This window comes from Bufo gargarizans, chromosome 6 (genome assembly GCF_014858855.1).
Source record: "Bufo gargarizans isolate SCDJY-AF-19 chromosome 6, ASM1485885v1, whole genome shotgun sequence".
Taxonomy (NCBI): Eukaryota; Metazoa; Chordata; class Amphibia; order Anura; family Bufonidae; genus Bufo; species Bufo gargarizans.
In genome coordinates, this window is record NC_058085.1 from 160296754 (window position 1) to 160313343 (window position 16590).

General features: G+C 41.7%; 1 protein-coding gene across 1 annotated transcript in view; it reads right to left on the bottom strand.

Moving 5' to 3' along the window:
* Positions 1-16590, bottom strand: part of LOC122941078 (neurotrypsin-like) — an 84399-nt gene that overhangs the window by 17336 nt on the left and 50473 nt on the right. Inside the window, exons 9-11 of the mRNA XM_044298068.1 lie at positions 8969-9171; positions 4290-4431; positions 3689-3888 (exon numbers count right to left, since the gene is read on the bottom strand). Coding sequence (XP_044154003.1) covers positions 3689-3888; positions 4290-4431; positions 8969-9171 — 545 coding nt within the window. The remainder of the gene's footprint in view (positions 1-3688; positions 3889-4289; positions 4432-8968; positions 9172-16590) is intronic.

Below are 16590 nucleotides of genomic sequence, written 5' to 3' on the forward strand. Positions count from 1 at the left end.
CCTCATTTGTTCTGCATTCAACATGGTGCCAACCCAAGTACCCACTCTACACAATACACAAGATTAGTGCAGTTTGAGTCAAACTGATGAAGGACACTTGAGTAATACATTATGAAACAATGTGCATATATCCAAGGCATTGATATTAGTCATATTTATATTATCGGCCACATTCATCACGTATGTATCAGCTAACAATGGTGACTTCCCTCTGATTAACTCATTATGAACCAGGGACCTGATCCCTTCAGGGATTATATGCATATTGTCAACCTCCAATAGGTTCCTTCCTAAAGAAACGTGTGGTAGCTGGGTTTACCACATTAATATAGGGAATTAGTTGGCATGTGTGAAGTTACAAAGGCTGACTTCAGAGCTCATTCCCAAAGGAACATTTCTTGTTGCCTTAGTTACACATTCATTGTCCCTCCTCCAGCTCAGTAGGAGAATGTTGGGGGTCACTGCGATGGGTCATCACTACATGCTCAATTTAATGTTTTGACAGGCCGCATCTTAGAAGTGGTTGGCATGCTAGGGAATCATATAGCCTTGTTAACAAAGGAAGATGGGGAGGACAATTATCTGAAGGGGTTGGAGGGCAACTTTTTATTTCTAATATTTTACAGATGAAAGCTATCTTATATGTATGACCGGCTTTAACATGAGTTCAATGGAACAGCAATGAGTCTTTTAATTAAAGGGCATGTTAGACATTTTTTAAGAATTGTTAGTGATTATTTTTCCTGATGTTCCATGTCACTATCTAATTCTACACTGAGCACCGAGACTTATACTAGGCTGATGCCTCATTACTTCTCAGCAGTCATCTAGTTATCATCACAAGCAGAATTGGGCTACTTTCACACTAGCGTTAATATTTTCCGGTATTGAGATTGCTTCCGGTTTGTCCCCATTCATTGTCAATGGGGACAAAACGTAACTGAACAGAACGCTCCAATGTAAGTTGCTTTCTCATACCGGAGAGCAAACTGCGGCATGCTGTGGTTTGCTTTCCGTCATGGTATGCGGAGCAAGACTGAGCCGTCATGACTCACAATGCAAGTCAATGGGGACGGATCCGTTTTCTCTGCCACAATCTTCCACAATAGAAAACTGATCCGTCCCCCATTGACTTTCAATGGAGTTCATGTCGAACCATCTTGGCAATGTAATACAACCGGATCCGTTCATAACGGATGCAGATGGTTGTATTATCAGTAATGGAAGCGTTTTTGCTGAACCCTGCTGAATCCAACAAAAACGCTAGTGTGAAAGTAGCCTTACAATGAAAGGTAACGCCAAAGTGTCACACCATTGACTATAAGTGATGAGCACAGCTCACCTTCTTCCCCTCCCTGCACAGTGAACTCTGCACAGGTCTTTCATCGCCATTTGGCATCCATGTGTCCATTTTCTGGCCATCTGTCCATTTTTAACAGACATTTTGCATCCATTTTGTATCTGTTTTTAATGGCCACTAAAAACCGGGCATTAAAAAAGTATGAATTTTATAGACTTTTTTTTTTAACATCCCAACCGTCACAGTGGCCTCACTGTATACATATTGCCCTCGATAGTGCCTTATGGGCATCACATGGCCCCTATAGTGCCTCCACAGTATGAATAATGTCTCCTATAGTCCCCCACAGTGTGAATAATGGCCCCTATTAGTGGCCTCCAATATAACAAGGTTCCAGTACTAATATTGTCCCCATTAGTAACCCCTGTTATGTGCTTCTGTTAAAAAAAAAAAATACTCACCTCATCCACTTGCAGGGGCAGAGAAGTAACTCCTAACTCAATGCAGAAGGACCTGCGCTCTCAGCATGATGACTTCCTAGCACTGTGACATCATCATGCTGGGAATGCATAGTGACGTCAGCGACTGTCTCTGTGCATGCAAGGGAGTCATTTTTTAAAATTATTTTAACTCCTAAAAGGCCATTTTTCACTAGTGTACCCATTTTTTATTACCGTTAGACGGGTGCCCTCCTGTTAAGCGGCTTTTAAAAACTGCCCCATTGATTTCATTGGGGTCCGCCTGGCTGTGGAAAATGGTCCAAAATTGGACCCCTATTGACTTCCGATGCCGTATGATCACCTCTCTCAATGACAAGGTCATGACTGTGAGTGAATTTATCTGCAATGTAGCAGTCATCAAAAGTTGTGCGTGTCATTAAACCCACTGCAATCCAACCTGTATGATAGTCAAACTCCATAGAAGTCATAAGTACTAAATTAATTGTGTACAGCATTCCGGAGCTGTGTATGACACATATTGTGGCCTAGCATCAGCCATTATTTATTTTGAACGTTGCACAATGCTAAGATAAATGAAGAGAAAATACACAAGTGTGCAAAATACCGTATTTTTCGCCGTATAAGACGCACTTTTTCTCCCCCCAAAATGCGTCTTATACGGCGAATGCAGTCAGTTTTTACATCGCAAGCTGCGATGTAAAGCGAGCGGGGACTCGGGGAGGGACTGGGAGGAGGAGCTGGGGGCCGGCAATAGCGGCGGGGCGGTGCAGTCACTGTACTATAGCCCCGCCCCGCCGCTCCGGTATACTAATATAATATGTCTTATTTAATTAATAGTTATTAAATATGCCCCTTTATGCCTAATACTACCTTAAATCCTAAGCGCTTCAGTAGAATGCCGGCAGGCAGGCTGGGCGGGCGGCAGCGTAACTCCCTGATGTCACGTGCCTGCGCCGCCTACTTTATGAATGAAGCAGGCGGCGCAGGCAAGTGACGTCAGTGAGTGACTCGCCGGCCGCCCGGCCTGCCTGCCTCCATTGTACTGAAGAGGTTAGGATGTAAGGTACTATTAGGAGTTGGGGGGCATGTTTAATAACATCTTTTATTTGTATACTGGAGCGGCGGGGGATCTGTGGATGGCACAGTTATAGGCTGGGAGGGTCTGTGGATGACACATATATAACAGTGCCATCCACAGATCCCCCCTGTAACAGTGCCAGCCACAGATCCCCCTGTAACAGTGCAAGCCACAGATCCCCCCATAACAGTGCCCATCACAGATCCCCCCATAACAGTGTCTGTCATCCACAGATCCCCCCCATAACAGTGTCCGTCATCCACAGATCCCCCCCATAACAGTGTCCGTCATCCACAGATCCCCCCATAACAGTGTCCGTCATCCACAGATCCCCCCATAACAGTGTCCGTCATCCACAGATCCTCCCATAACAGTGTCCGTCATCCACAGATTCCCCTCATAACAGTGTCCGTCATCCACAGATCCCCCCATAACAGTGTCCGTCATCCACAGATCCCCCTATAACAGTGTCCGTCATCCACAGATCCCCCCATAACAGTGTCCGTCATCCACAGATCCCCCCATAACAGTGTCCGTCATCCACAGATCCCCCCATAACAGTGTCCGTCATCCACAGATCCCCAGTAATAGTGCCATCCACAGACCACCATTAGTTCCAAACCCACCAAACACACAGCACACCTTTTGGTTAAAAATATTTTTTTTCTTATTTTCCTCCCCAAAAACCTAGGTGCGTCTTATGGGCCGGTGCGTCTTATACAGCGAAAAATACGGTATTACTAGTCTGTCATCTATTAGACATTTTATACCCAAATAAATCATTAGCCAGAGTTATTTGAATTACATTTACTATATGACGGAAATGAATTGCATTATATGAGCAGGTACCTGTGAGGCCACTTATCTTCTTCTCTAAATAATCACATATCACTCCAGCATCTTCACTGTGCCAGCAGTTGTGGATTCCACTGTCCTGCTTCTTGCAGTCTGCTAATGTGGTTTCTGTACCATTGCAATCTACATTATCCAAGTGAATCGGCCCTAGCCCTTCGCCAAAATACGCCATTGTTCTTGCCTTTGCAGGGCCCCTAAATAAAACAAATTGCAAACTTGAATTCTTTCAGGTATGCACTTCAGTCAGATGGCAGCTACTTGTTTCGCTGCATCATTACATATTGGGCAACAACCATAAGGTTATCCCATAAATTAAGAACTCTTTTTTTCTTATATGCTTATCTGGAGGACTTTCTTCTCTTTCTGTGAGTGGGCAGCAGCTCATCAGGCACCTGCATCTACCAAGAAGCACTGCAATCAACTCTTGTTAACCCCTTTCTTACCTGCATAGAAAATAGTCCCTCACATATACGTTGTGCAGTCCTGCTGGTATTGTCCACAAACAGAAGAAAAAAGTAACATAAAAGTTGCAGAGATCCTCAGTAAACATGCATGGCTGCAGCGTATACAGGGAGCATAAAAAAGAAATATTCACCTGTGTCCTAGCTGGCGACACACAACAACAGCATCATTGTCAGTCCAGCCATCATCGCACACGCTGCCCCACTCTCCATTCAGGAATATCTCCACTCTGCCTTCCTTGGTACTTTCCCCATCCATCAGCCGAACAGGGGGTCCTGAAAATGTCACCACAGTAAAATTACTTTAGGGATTAGGCGCCTAGCTATATCTGTCGTACAGATCCATAATACAGCTCCCGTAGTCTGGCACTATTGGCTTCTACCGTATCTTCTATGTGCCTCCAATTGTACAATGCATTCGGAAGGTCGTCAGACCCTTTCACCTTTTTCATATTTTATGTTGCAGCCTTGTGCAAAAAATAAAAAATAAAAGTTTTCCTCCAACAATCTGCACTCAATACCCCGTGGAGAAAGTGAAAACAGAATGTTTGAAATCTTTGCAAATTTATCGAAAAGGAAAAACTAAAATCATTGCACAGACATAAGTATTCAGACCCTTTACTCAGTACTTTTCTGAAGCATCTTTGGCAGAGATCACAGCCTCCAGTCTCATTGGGTATGATGCCGCAAGGTTTTCACACCTGGACTATAGCATTTTCTGCAATTCTTCTCTGCAGATCTTCTCAAGGTCTGTCAAGTTGGATGAGGACCGTCGGTGGACAGTCTTTTTCAGGTCTCTCCATAAATGTTTGATTGGTTTCAAGTCAGGGCTCTGTCTGGGCCACTCGAGGACATTCAAAGAGTTGTTGCTAAGCCACTCCTTTGTTGTCTAGGCTGTGTGCTTAGGGTCATTGTCTTGTTCAAAGGTGATCTAAGGTTCCACTCTGAGGTCCAAATGGTGCTGGATAAGATTTTTATTAAGAATATCTCTGTACTTTGTTCGCTTTCCCTCAATCCTGACCATTCTCCCTGTCCCAGTCTCTGAAAGGCATCCTTACAGCATGATGCTGACACCAACATGCTTCACTGTAGGGATGGTATTGGGCAGGTGATGAGCAGTGCCTGGTTTCCTCTAGACATGACACTTATAATTGAGGCCAAAAAGTTCAATCTTGGTTTTTGGTCTCCTCTCTTACCAAGGTCCTTATTCCCCGATTACTTTGGTGGGGCAGCCAACTTTAGGAAGAGTCCTGATTGGTACAAACATCTTCCCTTTAAAAATTTTAGAGGTCATCTTCCCCTTCAGATCTGTGCCTCCACACAATCATGTCTCTGAGCTCTACAGGCAGTTCTTTTCTCATCATGACTTGGTTTTTGCTGTCAGCTGTGAGACAGGGATGTGTCTTTCCAAATCATGTCCAACCAACTGAATTTTCCACAGGTAGACTCCAATTAAGCTGCAGAGATCAAAGATAATCAAGAGAAATGGGAGTCCCCCAGAACTGCATTTCAAGTGTCATAGCAAAAGGTCTTAATACTTATGTCCATGCAAAATTTTAGTTTTTCCTTTTTTTTTTAATGTGCTAAAATTCAGTTTTCACTTTCTATTTATGGGGTATTGAATGCAGATCGTTTGGGAAAACTTTATTATTATTTTAGCACTAGGCAGGGTCTGAAGACTTTCTGAATGCATTGTATATGTTGGCACACTGAGTTTTATTTATTTATTATGGCCTCTTTATATATCCTCCATACAATTACCATGTCAGTATCATTTTTCATTGCTAAACTATATGTGCAACAGTGGAAAACAGTTTTCAAACAATTTTTATACTTTTTCCACAATAACATTCAAATGATAATCAAATGTGGTATCACATAGAACTGGTGGTGCTGCTTGTAAACCTATACAGAGGTCACATGCACAGCACCATATCAAAAATCCATACATTTCTAAAATGACAACTATTGAAATCTTTTGTCCTATACTTTATGGTTCCTCTGTGGGCCTCATACAAAGAATACAAGAACCTTTTTTTCTTAGGGATTCAAACAACATCCAGAATTTGAGGGGAAAAAAACAATAAGGCATCCTCCACTGCATTCTAAAGGGAATATAGCTCAGTTTGGAGGTAATATACAGTAAAAAAAAGTGCTCATGTGTAGGGTCTGTGCTCATGGCTTTGACATGGGCATCAACTGTACTGTACATCTAGTATTTTCAGTAACCAACAGGTTTTGGATTATTGAATTTTCTATCTAATCGGTCTATCTATCTAATATAATCTATCTAATCGGTCTATCTATCTAATATAATCTATCTAATAGGTCTATCTGTCTAATATAATCTACGGTATCTAATCGGTCAATCTAATATAATCTATCTAATCGGTCTATCTAATATAATCTATCTAATCGGTCTATCTATCTAATATAATCTATCTAATCGGTCTATCTATCTAATATAATCTATCTAATAGGTCTATCTGTCTAATATAATCTACGGTATCTAATCGGTCAATCTAATATAATCTATCTAATCGGTCTATCTAATATAATCTATCTAATCGGTCTATCTATCGAATATAATATATCTAATCGGTCTATCTATCTAAAAAATATATCTCTGGGCAGCACCGCAATCCAAAAAGTAAGAAAGGAGTGCCAGCGGCTGTAGATGCAATACCACTGTGCAATAAGAAAAGGAACTCCACAGCACTTCCAAATAAAGTGTGCGTATTTATTCACCAGATGCAACGTTTCGGTCCTCTCAATGGAACCTTTTTCAAGGAAATGTATCTATCTATCTATCTATCTAATATAATCTATCTAATCGTCTATCTAATCTATCCAATATAATCTATCTAATCGGTCTATCTATCTAATATAATCTATCTAATCGATCTATCTAATATATCCTATCTAATCGGTCTATCTATCTACCTATCTAATATATCCTATCTAATTGGTCTATCTATCTAATATAATCTATCTAATCGGTCTATCTATCTAATATAATCTATCTAATCGGTCTATCTATCTATCTAATATAATCTATCTAATCGGTCTATCTATCTATCTAATATAATCTATCTAATCGGTCTGTCTAATTTATTTAATCTATCATTTATCTATCTATCTCATCAGTCTATCTAATCGGTCTATCTCTCTAATATATGTAATCTGTTTGTCTAATATATCTAATCCATCGATTTATCTAATCTATCTGTCTGTAAATCGGTCTGTATAACCCATCTAATCTATCTATCTATCTATCTATCCAATCGGTCTGGCTAATCTATCTATCTATCTATGTATCTATCCAATCAGTCTGTCTATCATGTTTTTCTTGTACCCGTTGCAGTTTACACTTAATCTCTCTCATCCCAGTGCTGAAAACACCACAAGGCCATTAACAGCAAATTAGTCAAGTATCAGATAATCCTGCAAATCCAGCAAGTAATTTTTTGTGCAGGTTTACCTAACTTTATGGACCATCAGGTACTATGTAAGGCTACTTTCACATCTGCGTTTTTGCTGGATCCGTCATGGATCAGCAACAAACGCTTCTGTCATAATAATACGACCATCTGCATCTGTTATGAACGGATCCGGTTGTATTATCTTTAACATTGCCAAGACAGATCCGTCTCTAAAACCACTGTAAGTCAATGGGGGACGGATCCGTTTTTTTTGTGTCAGAGAAAACGGATCCATCATCATTGACTTATACTGTGAGTCATGATAGATCCGTCTTGCTCCCCATCCCAGGATGCACTAAAAAACTCTGCTTGCAGCGCTTTTATGTGCGTCATGGGAACGCAATGAAATGGAATGCATTCTGGTGCTCTCCGTTCCCTTCAGGTCAGTTTTGTCCCCATTGACAATGAATAGGGACAAAACTAAAGCGTTTTCCTATGACGGATCTCAATAGCGGAAAGGGAAAGCGCAGACGGGAAAGTAGCCTTAATGGAATTTTACTGATTATAATAAGAATAGTAATATTGAGGATCATTACTGCTGTTACTCTGCACTTTCTAAACGATCTTGGACGACATTACCCCTCAAAGACCACATCAAAACATATCAAATATTAATATTAAACAGTCTACAGTATGCAATAATTAGTGATGAGCGAAGTTTTCAAAAATTCTATTCAGCTGCTTCACCCGAACTTACACAAGAAATTCGATTAGTTAGGAAGTGCATCCCATTGTATATAGAGGGCGCAATGATGGGGAACGGCGATCTCGCCGCCGTCCGTCATTGAACTCTTCAGATACCAGGTTCAACGCTGATCACATTGAGGCATTTCAGGGGTTAAAAAAAAGTACATAATCACCTCATCCATTTTATCGTGGAGAGGCCGTCACAACGTCATCCCACAAGGTAGACACGGTGACATCATCACTATGACGTTGCTGCTCCTGGCCAGGGTGATGATGTCACACGTCAGCGGGCTAGAGATTTGGAGCATTTTCTTTATTCAAGATGGCTGTGACGGCCTCTCTACAATCAAATGGATGAGGTCAGTATGTTTTCAGTTTTTTTACGTCCATTTCAGAAAAAATTGATTCGTTGCCATGAAGTGCAAGGAAATTTGCCTTTAATGACAAATCAAATTTTTCCTGAAATTCGGATGGAAGTCCACTTTGTTAACTTTGATTCGCTCAACACTAGTAATAATGTTATAGATAACAATACAGCGAGCTTCCATCCTGGCAAAAATATAGAGAAAAGCCACTGGCACCAACTAGGATCCCCCAGTAAAATATGAACACCATGGCGATATTCGGATGAACTAGGTCATTACCAGGTGGTGTTTCAGTTATGTCATTGCTGTCATTTGAGCAGCGGATACCAACATCTTCAGCATGAGAGCAGTCATGCTGGCCCCAGCTGCTACGTGAACATTCCACTAGAGAGCGCTCTGTGCCTGCACAAGACACATCATCCAGGAAAATCAACCCATCTCCAGGGCCAAACTCTGCTTTCGATGCCAAGCTGGACGGGCCACTGAAAAGAGTGAAAGATCATGAGTTAGTATATCCATGATATACAGATAATTATCATTAATCTCGGCATCTAATCTGTCTCATCAGTTATATGATAATATCTGACAGAGGCGTAACATGAAGATCCTGGACCCTAATGCAGTATGTTTAAAGGGGGAACCTGTCACATTGAACATGGCGTCTAAGCTGAAGGCAGCAGGTTATAAGAGCAGGAGGAGCTGAGCAGATTGCTGTATAGTTTTGTGGGAAAAGATTCAGTAAAACTTGCATTTTATTCATTTAAATCCCTGCTCATTCTAAGCTTTGAAGTCAAGGAGGAGGTCCTATCAGTGACAGCTATTTCTGTATACACAGTCATAGAGGGACAGCTGTCAATCACTGATAGCTCCGCCTCCTTGACTTCTAAACCCAGAATGAGCAGGGATGTAAATGTATAAAATACAAGTTTTACTGAATCTTTTCCCATAAAACTATACATTAATCTGCTCAGCCCCTCCTGTTCTATAACATGCTGCCTGCATCTCAGACACCATGTTCAACGTGACAGGTTCCCTTTAACAGGACCCCCACCTATAATTCTAGAAATTTAACTTATCGGGTCGCCAAGATCCCTGAGAATGTATAGCAAGCAATATATTGTATCAGGCCATAGTTTCATGCTGATTTAGTCTGGAAATAAAAGGAATATCAACAATGACCAAATTGCTTGAATCGCTTCTATTTCCACACCAACGCAGCAAGAAAGCATGGTCTAATACATTGCATTGCTTCCAACACTTTTATTCCCACACCAAATCACCTTGACCTGTATAAGGCCAATACTGCTCTGCAAGTTAGGCTACATTCACATGACCGTATGTATTTAGTGATCCGCAAAACATTGATCTGTCTGTGTTGCATCCATATTTTGCGCATCAGAGTAGAGTCAGAGGAGGTAGTAGTACTAATGAATAACTAAAGCTCTTATATAATAATAATGATTTTTATATATATATATATATATATATATACATATATATATATATATATATATATAAAAACTGACTCATCAGCATATGTAGGATGTATATAATGTATATATCGGGAAGCCTCTGACATATGCTTCTGTATGGTACACAGTCTTCCATTGATTCCCATTATAAAAAGAAACATATGCCGCATACTATACAGTTTTGGATGGATGCCTCTGCATTAAATAGTGTAGTTAACTACCTTATTCAGTACATTTTTCCTAAAAAGGTAATCAGGCACATATGGCCCTGATGTGTGCCAAAAGAAAATTCTTTTGGCATATAGTCCCTGACAAAAGTCTTGTCGCTTGTGTACAAATTGACCCTGAGTGCCGCTAAAATATATTTCTAATCAAGATTTTGTTACAAGAAATGGGTCATTTTAATCCCAACAGCTTTTGTACTAATGTTTCAGTGCAAAACGAAACTGACAAAAAGAATTCTAATATTCACAGCTTGGTAAAGCCCTTTAAGTCAATTTTTGCCAAGACATAAGTGTTGTCGCCTTGTCATATGAGCTTCAACTGTGACTAATAATGGATCAATTAAGTCTCAGATGTGTATAAAAAGAACCCCAGTACACTAGACCTTCACATCAACTGCAACTAGACCTCTGCAAACATGCCTAAGATTCACCCAGAGACTAAAGTGATGATTATCAAGAGGCTGAAGCCCAGATCCACTGCTGATGTGGCAGACACCTTCAATGTGTCTCAGCGTCAAGTTCAGAGGATAAAAAAAAGATTATAAGGGACTGGAGACGTTTTGGACAAGGCCAGCTCAGGCCGACCCCACAAGACAACTGCTCGAGAGGACCGTTTGTTGGCTCGAAAATCCAAGGCCAGCCCATTTTCCACTGCAGCAGAGCTCCACGAGACCTGGTCACCTGAAGTCCCTGTGTCAACCAGAAAAGTTTGTCGGATTCTGTCTCGAAATGGCCTCCATGGTCGAATCGGTGCCCATAAGCCAGCACTAAACAAAAGACAATTGAAAAAACGGGTGGCATTTGCCAAGGGCCACAGCCTGCTAATAGGATGGACGCTGGAAAAGTGGCAGAAGGTGGATTTTTCTGATGAATCTTCTATTGCATTATACCACAGTCGCCGCAAATATTGCAGGAGACCTACTGGAACCCGCATGGAGCCGAGATTTACCCAGAAAACAGTGAAGTTTGGTGGAGGCAAAATCATGGTCTGGGGTTACATCCAGTATGGGGGTGTGCGAGGGATCTGCAGGATGGAAGGCAACATCAATAGTCTAAAATACCAAGAAATCTTAGCTACCTCTTATATTCCCAACCATAAAAAAGGCCAAATTCTGCAGCAGGATGGTGCTCCATCGCATACTTCCATCTCCACATCAAAGTTCCTTAAGGCGAAGAAGATCAAGATGCTCCAGGATTGGCCAGCCCAGTCACCAGACATAAACATCATTGAGCATATGTGGTGTAGGATGAAAGAGGAAGCATGGAAGACGAAACCAAAGAATATTGATGAACTCTGGGAGGCATGCAAGACTGTTTTCTTTGCTATTCCTGATGACTTCATAAATAAATTGTATGAATCCTTGCCAAACCGCATGGATGCTGTCCTTCAAGCTCATGGAAGTCATACAAGATATTACATTTGGATCTCACAGCACCACTACTTAATTTGCTGACATATTTTGGGATTTGCAGTAAAGTTGTTTAATTTCTGTATAGGTGACAAAACTTTTGTCTTGCCAAAATTTGACCTTTCTGTCTTGATTAAATGATAAATCTTTTTTCAGTGAAACTAATTTATTTCAGTGCATTAAATATCATTTGGGAGGGCTTTAGCTTTTCATATGAGCTATTTCTAACACCAATTGATTAATTAAAAGTCAGGTTAATAGCAGGAGTTTCTACAAAATAGAGACGCGACAAGACTTTTGTCAGGGACTGTACATCGGGTCAATGGTGTCCTTCAGACATGCTTGGCATATACATATGTTGGGAGCATTTGCTGCAACAAACATCCAACATACCTTGTAAACACTGTGTGAACAGACCCTAACTCAAAAAATAGAGGGGCTTTATAAATATATATATATATATATATAATGTTACTCAGTCTAAATATGATATTAATTACTACTATGTTCCTGTGATATCCCTGTACATAGTAGTGTATTAACACAGTGCCATCATACAATATTGGTGCATGTTACTCACATTTTCTCAAACTCAATGCAAAACCACAATGTTGTCAGGGGCCGACTGGGTATAGGAAAATGTCCAAGTGGTCGGATGCCCACGGGGCTACCTGAGCCCTCCTTGCGGCCTCCGGCGTGGTACATAACAATTCTCACAGCATAATTAATGCTATTAGAACCAGGTACATATGCACCTGTCCGATGGCCGTGGGTGCCCTCCTGAACTGTATCGGCATCCTCAGACAGGTGATATAGTTGAATACTGCGGCAGTGGGTGGCAGTATTTTGTGCTGTGCTGTGGTATTTCTTTCTGCTGGAGCAGTATTTTGTGCTGCAGTGTGGTATATGGTTCTGCTGAGGCAGTATATTGTTCTGCACTGTGGTATATGGTTCTGCTGAGGCAGTATATTGTGCTGCACTGTGGTATATAGTTCTGCTGAGGCAGTATATTGTGCTGCACTGCGGTATATGGTTCTGCTGAGGCAGTATATTGTGCTGCACTGTGGTATATGGTTCTGCTGGGGCAGTATATTGTGCTGCACTGTGGTATATGGTTCTGCTGAGGCAGTATATTGTGCTGCACTGTGGTATTTGGTTCTGCTGAGGCAGTATATTGTGCTGCACTGTAGTATTTGGTTCTGCTGGGGCAGTATATTGTGCTACACTGTGGTATTTGGTTCTGCTGGGGCAGTACCGTATTTTCACGCATTAAGACGCACCGGCCCATAAGACGCACCTAGGTTTTTGGGGAGGAAAATAGGAAAAATGTTTTTTTTAACCAAAAGGTGTGCTTTTGGTGGGTTTGGAACTAATGGTGGTCTGTGGATGGCACTATTACTGGGATCTGTGGATGACGCACTGTTATGGGGGGATCTGTGGATGACGCACTGTTATGGGGGGGATCTGTGGATGACGCACTGTTATGGGATGATCTGTGGATGATGCACTGTTATGGGGGGGATCTGTGGCTGACACTGTTACAGGGGGATTTGTGGCTGGCACTGTTACAGGGGGGGTTCTGTGGCTGGCACTGTTACAGGGGGGGATCTGTGGCTGGCACTGTTACAGGGGGGATCTGTGGGTGGCACTGTTATGGGGGATCTGTGGGTGGCACTGTTATATATGTGCCATCCACAGACCCCCCCACCCCATAACAGTGCCATCCACAGGCCCCCCCCAGCCCATAACAGTGCCATCCAAAGACCCCCCACCCCTTAACTTTGCCATCCACAGATGTTCCCCATAAAACTGTCATCCACAGATCCCCCCCCCCCCCCCGCCGCTCCAGTGCTGCAGTATACAAATATGAAATGTCTCATTCAATTAAAAGTGATTAAACATGCCCCCTCACTCCTAATATTACTGTACATCCAAACTGCTTCTGTACAATGCAGGCAGGCAGGCCGGATGTATGGTAATAATTGAATAAGACATTTTATATTTGTATAAAAGCGGCGGGGCTATAGTACAGTGACTGCACCGCCCCGCCGCAGTTGCCGGCCCCCAGCTCCTCCTCCCAGTCCCTCCCCGCTCTCGCATACATCGCAGCTTGCGATGTAAAACTGTCAGAATTCGCCCCATAAGATGCAGATGCATTTTCCCCCCATTTTGGGGGGGTGAAAGTGCGTCTTATAGAGCAAAAAATACGGTATATTGTGCTGCACTGGTATTGCTGGCCCCACCTACTTGTGTTGGTCCTGCCTTATGTCAGTTTGGATTAGCCTAAAACATGGGGCCACTTCTATTTTTTTTTTACCAGGGCCACTTTAACTCCTTAACCACTTAAGGACCACAGGTTTATACCCCCCTAGTGACCAGGCCCTTTTTTACAAATCGGCACTCCACAACTTTAGCGGTTTATTGCTCGGTCATGCAACTTACCACCCAAATGAATTTTACCTCCTTTTCTTCTCACTAATAGAGCTTTCATTTGGTGGTATTTCATTGCCGCTGACATTTTTACTTTTTTTGTTATTAATCGAAATTTAACGATTTTTTTGCAAAAAAATGACATTTTTCACTTTCAGCTGTAAAATTTTGCAAAAAAAACGACATCCATATATACATTTTTCGCCAAATTTATTGTTCTACATGTCTTTGATAAAAAAAAAATGTTTGGGCAAAAAAAAAAAATGGTTTGGGTAAAAGTTATAGCATTTACAAACTATGGTACAAAAATTTGAATTTCCGCTTTTTGAAGCAGCTCTGACTTTCTGAGCACTTGTCATGTTTTCTGAGGTTCTACAATGCCCAAACAGTAGAAAAACCCCACAAATGACCCCATTTCGGAAAGTAGACACCCTAAGGTATTCACTGATGGGCATAGTGAGTTCATAGAACTTTTTATTTTTTGTCACAAGTTAGCGGAAAATGATGATGATTTTATTTTTTTTATTTTTTCTTACAAAGTCTCATATTCCACTAACTTGCGACAAAAAATAACAAATTCTAAAAACTTGCCATGCCCCTCACGGAATACCTTGGGGTGTCTTCTTTCCAAAATGGGGTCACTTGTGGGGTAGTTATACTGCCCTGGCAATTTAGGGGCCCAAATGTGTGAGAAGCACTTTGCAATCAAAATGTGTAAAAAATGACCGGTGAAATCCAAAAGGTGCACTTTGGAATATGTGCCCCTTTGCCCACCTTGGCAGCAAAAAAGTGTGACACATCTGGTATCGCCGTACTCAGGAGAAGTTGGGGAATGTGTTTTGGGGTGTCATTTTACATATACCCATGCTGGGTGAGAAAAATATCTTGGTCAAATGCCAACTTTGTATAAAAAAATGGGAAAAGTTGTCTTTTGCCAAGATATTTCTCTCACCCAGCATGGGTATATGTAAAATGACACCCCAAAACACATTCCCCAACTTCTCCTGAGTACGGCGATACCAGATGTGTCACACTTTTTTGCTGCCAAGGTGGGCAAAGGGGCACATATTCCAAAGGGCACCTTTCAGATTTTGCAGGCCATTTTTTACACATTTTGATTGCAAGGTACTTCTCACACATTTGGGCCCCTAAATTGCCAGGGCAGTATAACTACGCCACAAGTGACCCCATTTTGGAAAGAAGACACCCCAAGGTATTCCGTGAGGGGCATGGCGAGTTCCTAGAATTTTTTATTTTTTGTCACAAGTTAGCGGAAAATGATGATTTTTTTTTTTTTCTCTTTTTTCCTTACAAAGTCTCATATTCCACTAACTTGCGACAAAAAATAAAAAATTCTAGATACTCGCCGTGCCCCTCACGGAATACCTTGGGGTGTCTTCTTTCCAAAATGGGGTCACTTGTGGCGTAGTTATACTGCCCTGGCAATTTAGGGGCCAAAATGTGTGAGAAGTACTTTGCAATCAAAATCTGTAAAAAAATGACCGGTGAAATCCGAAAGGTGCACTTTGGAATATGTGCCCCTTTGCCCACCTTGGCATCAAAAAAGTGTCACACATCTGGTATCGCCGTACTCAGGAGAAGTTGGGGAATGTGTTTTGGGGTGTCATTTTACATATACCCATGCTGGGTGAGAGAAATATCTTAGCAAAAGACAACTTTTCCCATTTTTTTATACAAAGTTGGCATTTGACCAAGATATTTTTCTCACCCAGCATGGGTATATGTAAAATGGCACCCCAAAACACATTCCCCAACTTCTCCTGAGTACGGCGATACCAGATGTGTCACACTTTTTTGCTGCCAAGGTGGGCAAAGGGGCACATATTCCAAAGTGCACCTTTCGGATTTCACCGGCCATTTTTTACACATTTTGATTGCAAAGTTCTTCTCACACATTTGGGCCCCTAAATTGCCAGGGCAGTATAACTACGCCACAAGTGACCCCATTTTGGAAAGAAGACACCCCAAGGTATTCCGTGAGGGGCATGGCGAGTTCCTAGAATTTTTTATTTTTTGTCGCAAGTTAGTGGAATATGAGACTTTGTAAGGAAAAAAGAAAAAAAAATGAAAAATCATCATTTTCCGCTAACTTGTGACAAAAAATAAAAAATTCTAGGAACTCGCCGTGCCCCTCACGGAATACCTTGGGGTGTCTTCTTTCCAAAATGGGGTCACTTGTGGCGTAGTTATACTGCCCTGGCAATTTAGGGGCCCAAATGTGTAAGAAGTACCTTGCAATCAAAATGTGTAAAAAATGGCCTGCGAAATCCGAAAGGTGCTCTTTGGAATGTGTGCCCCTTTGCCCACCTTGGCTGCAAAAAAGTGTCACACATCTGGTATCGCCG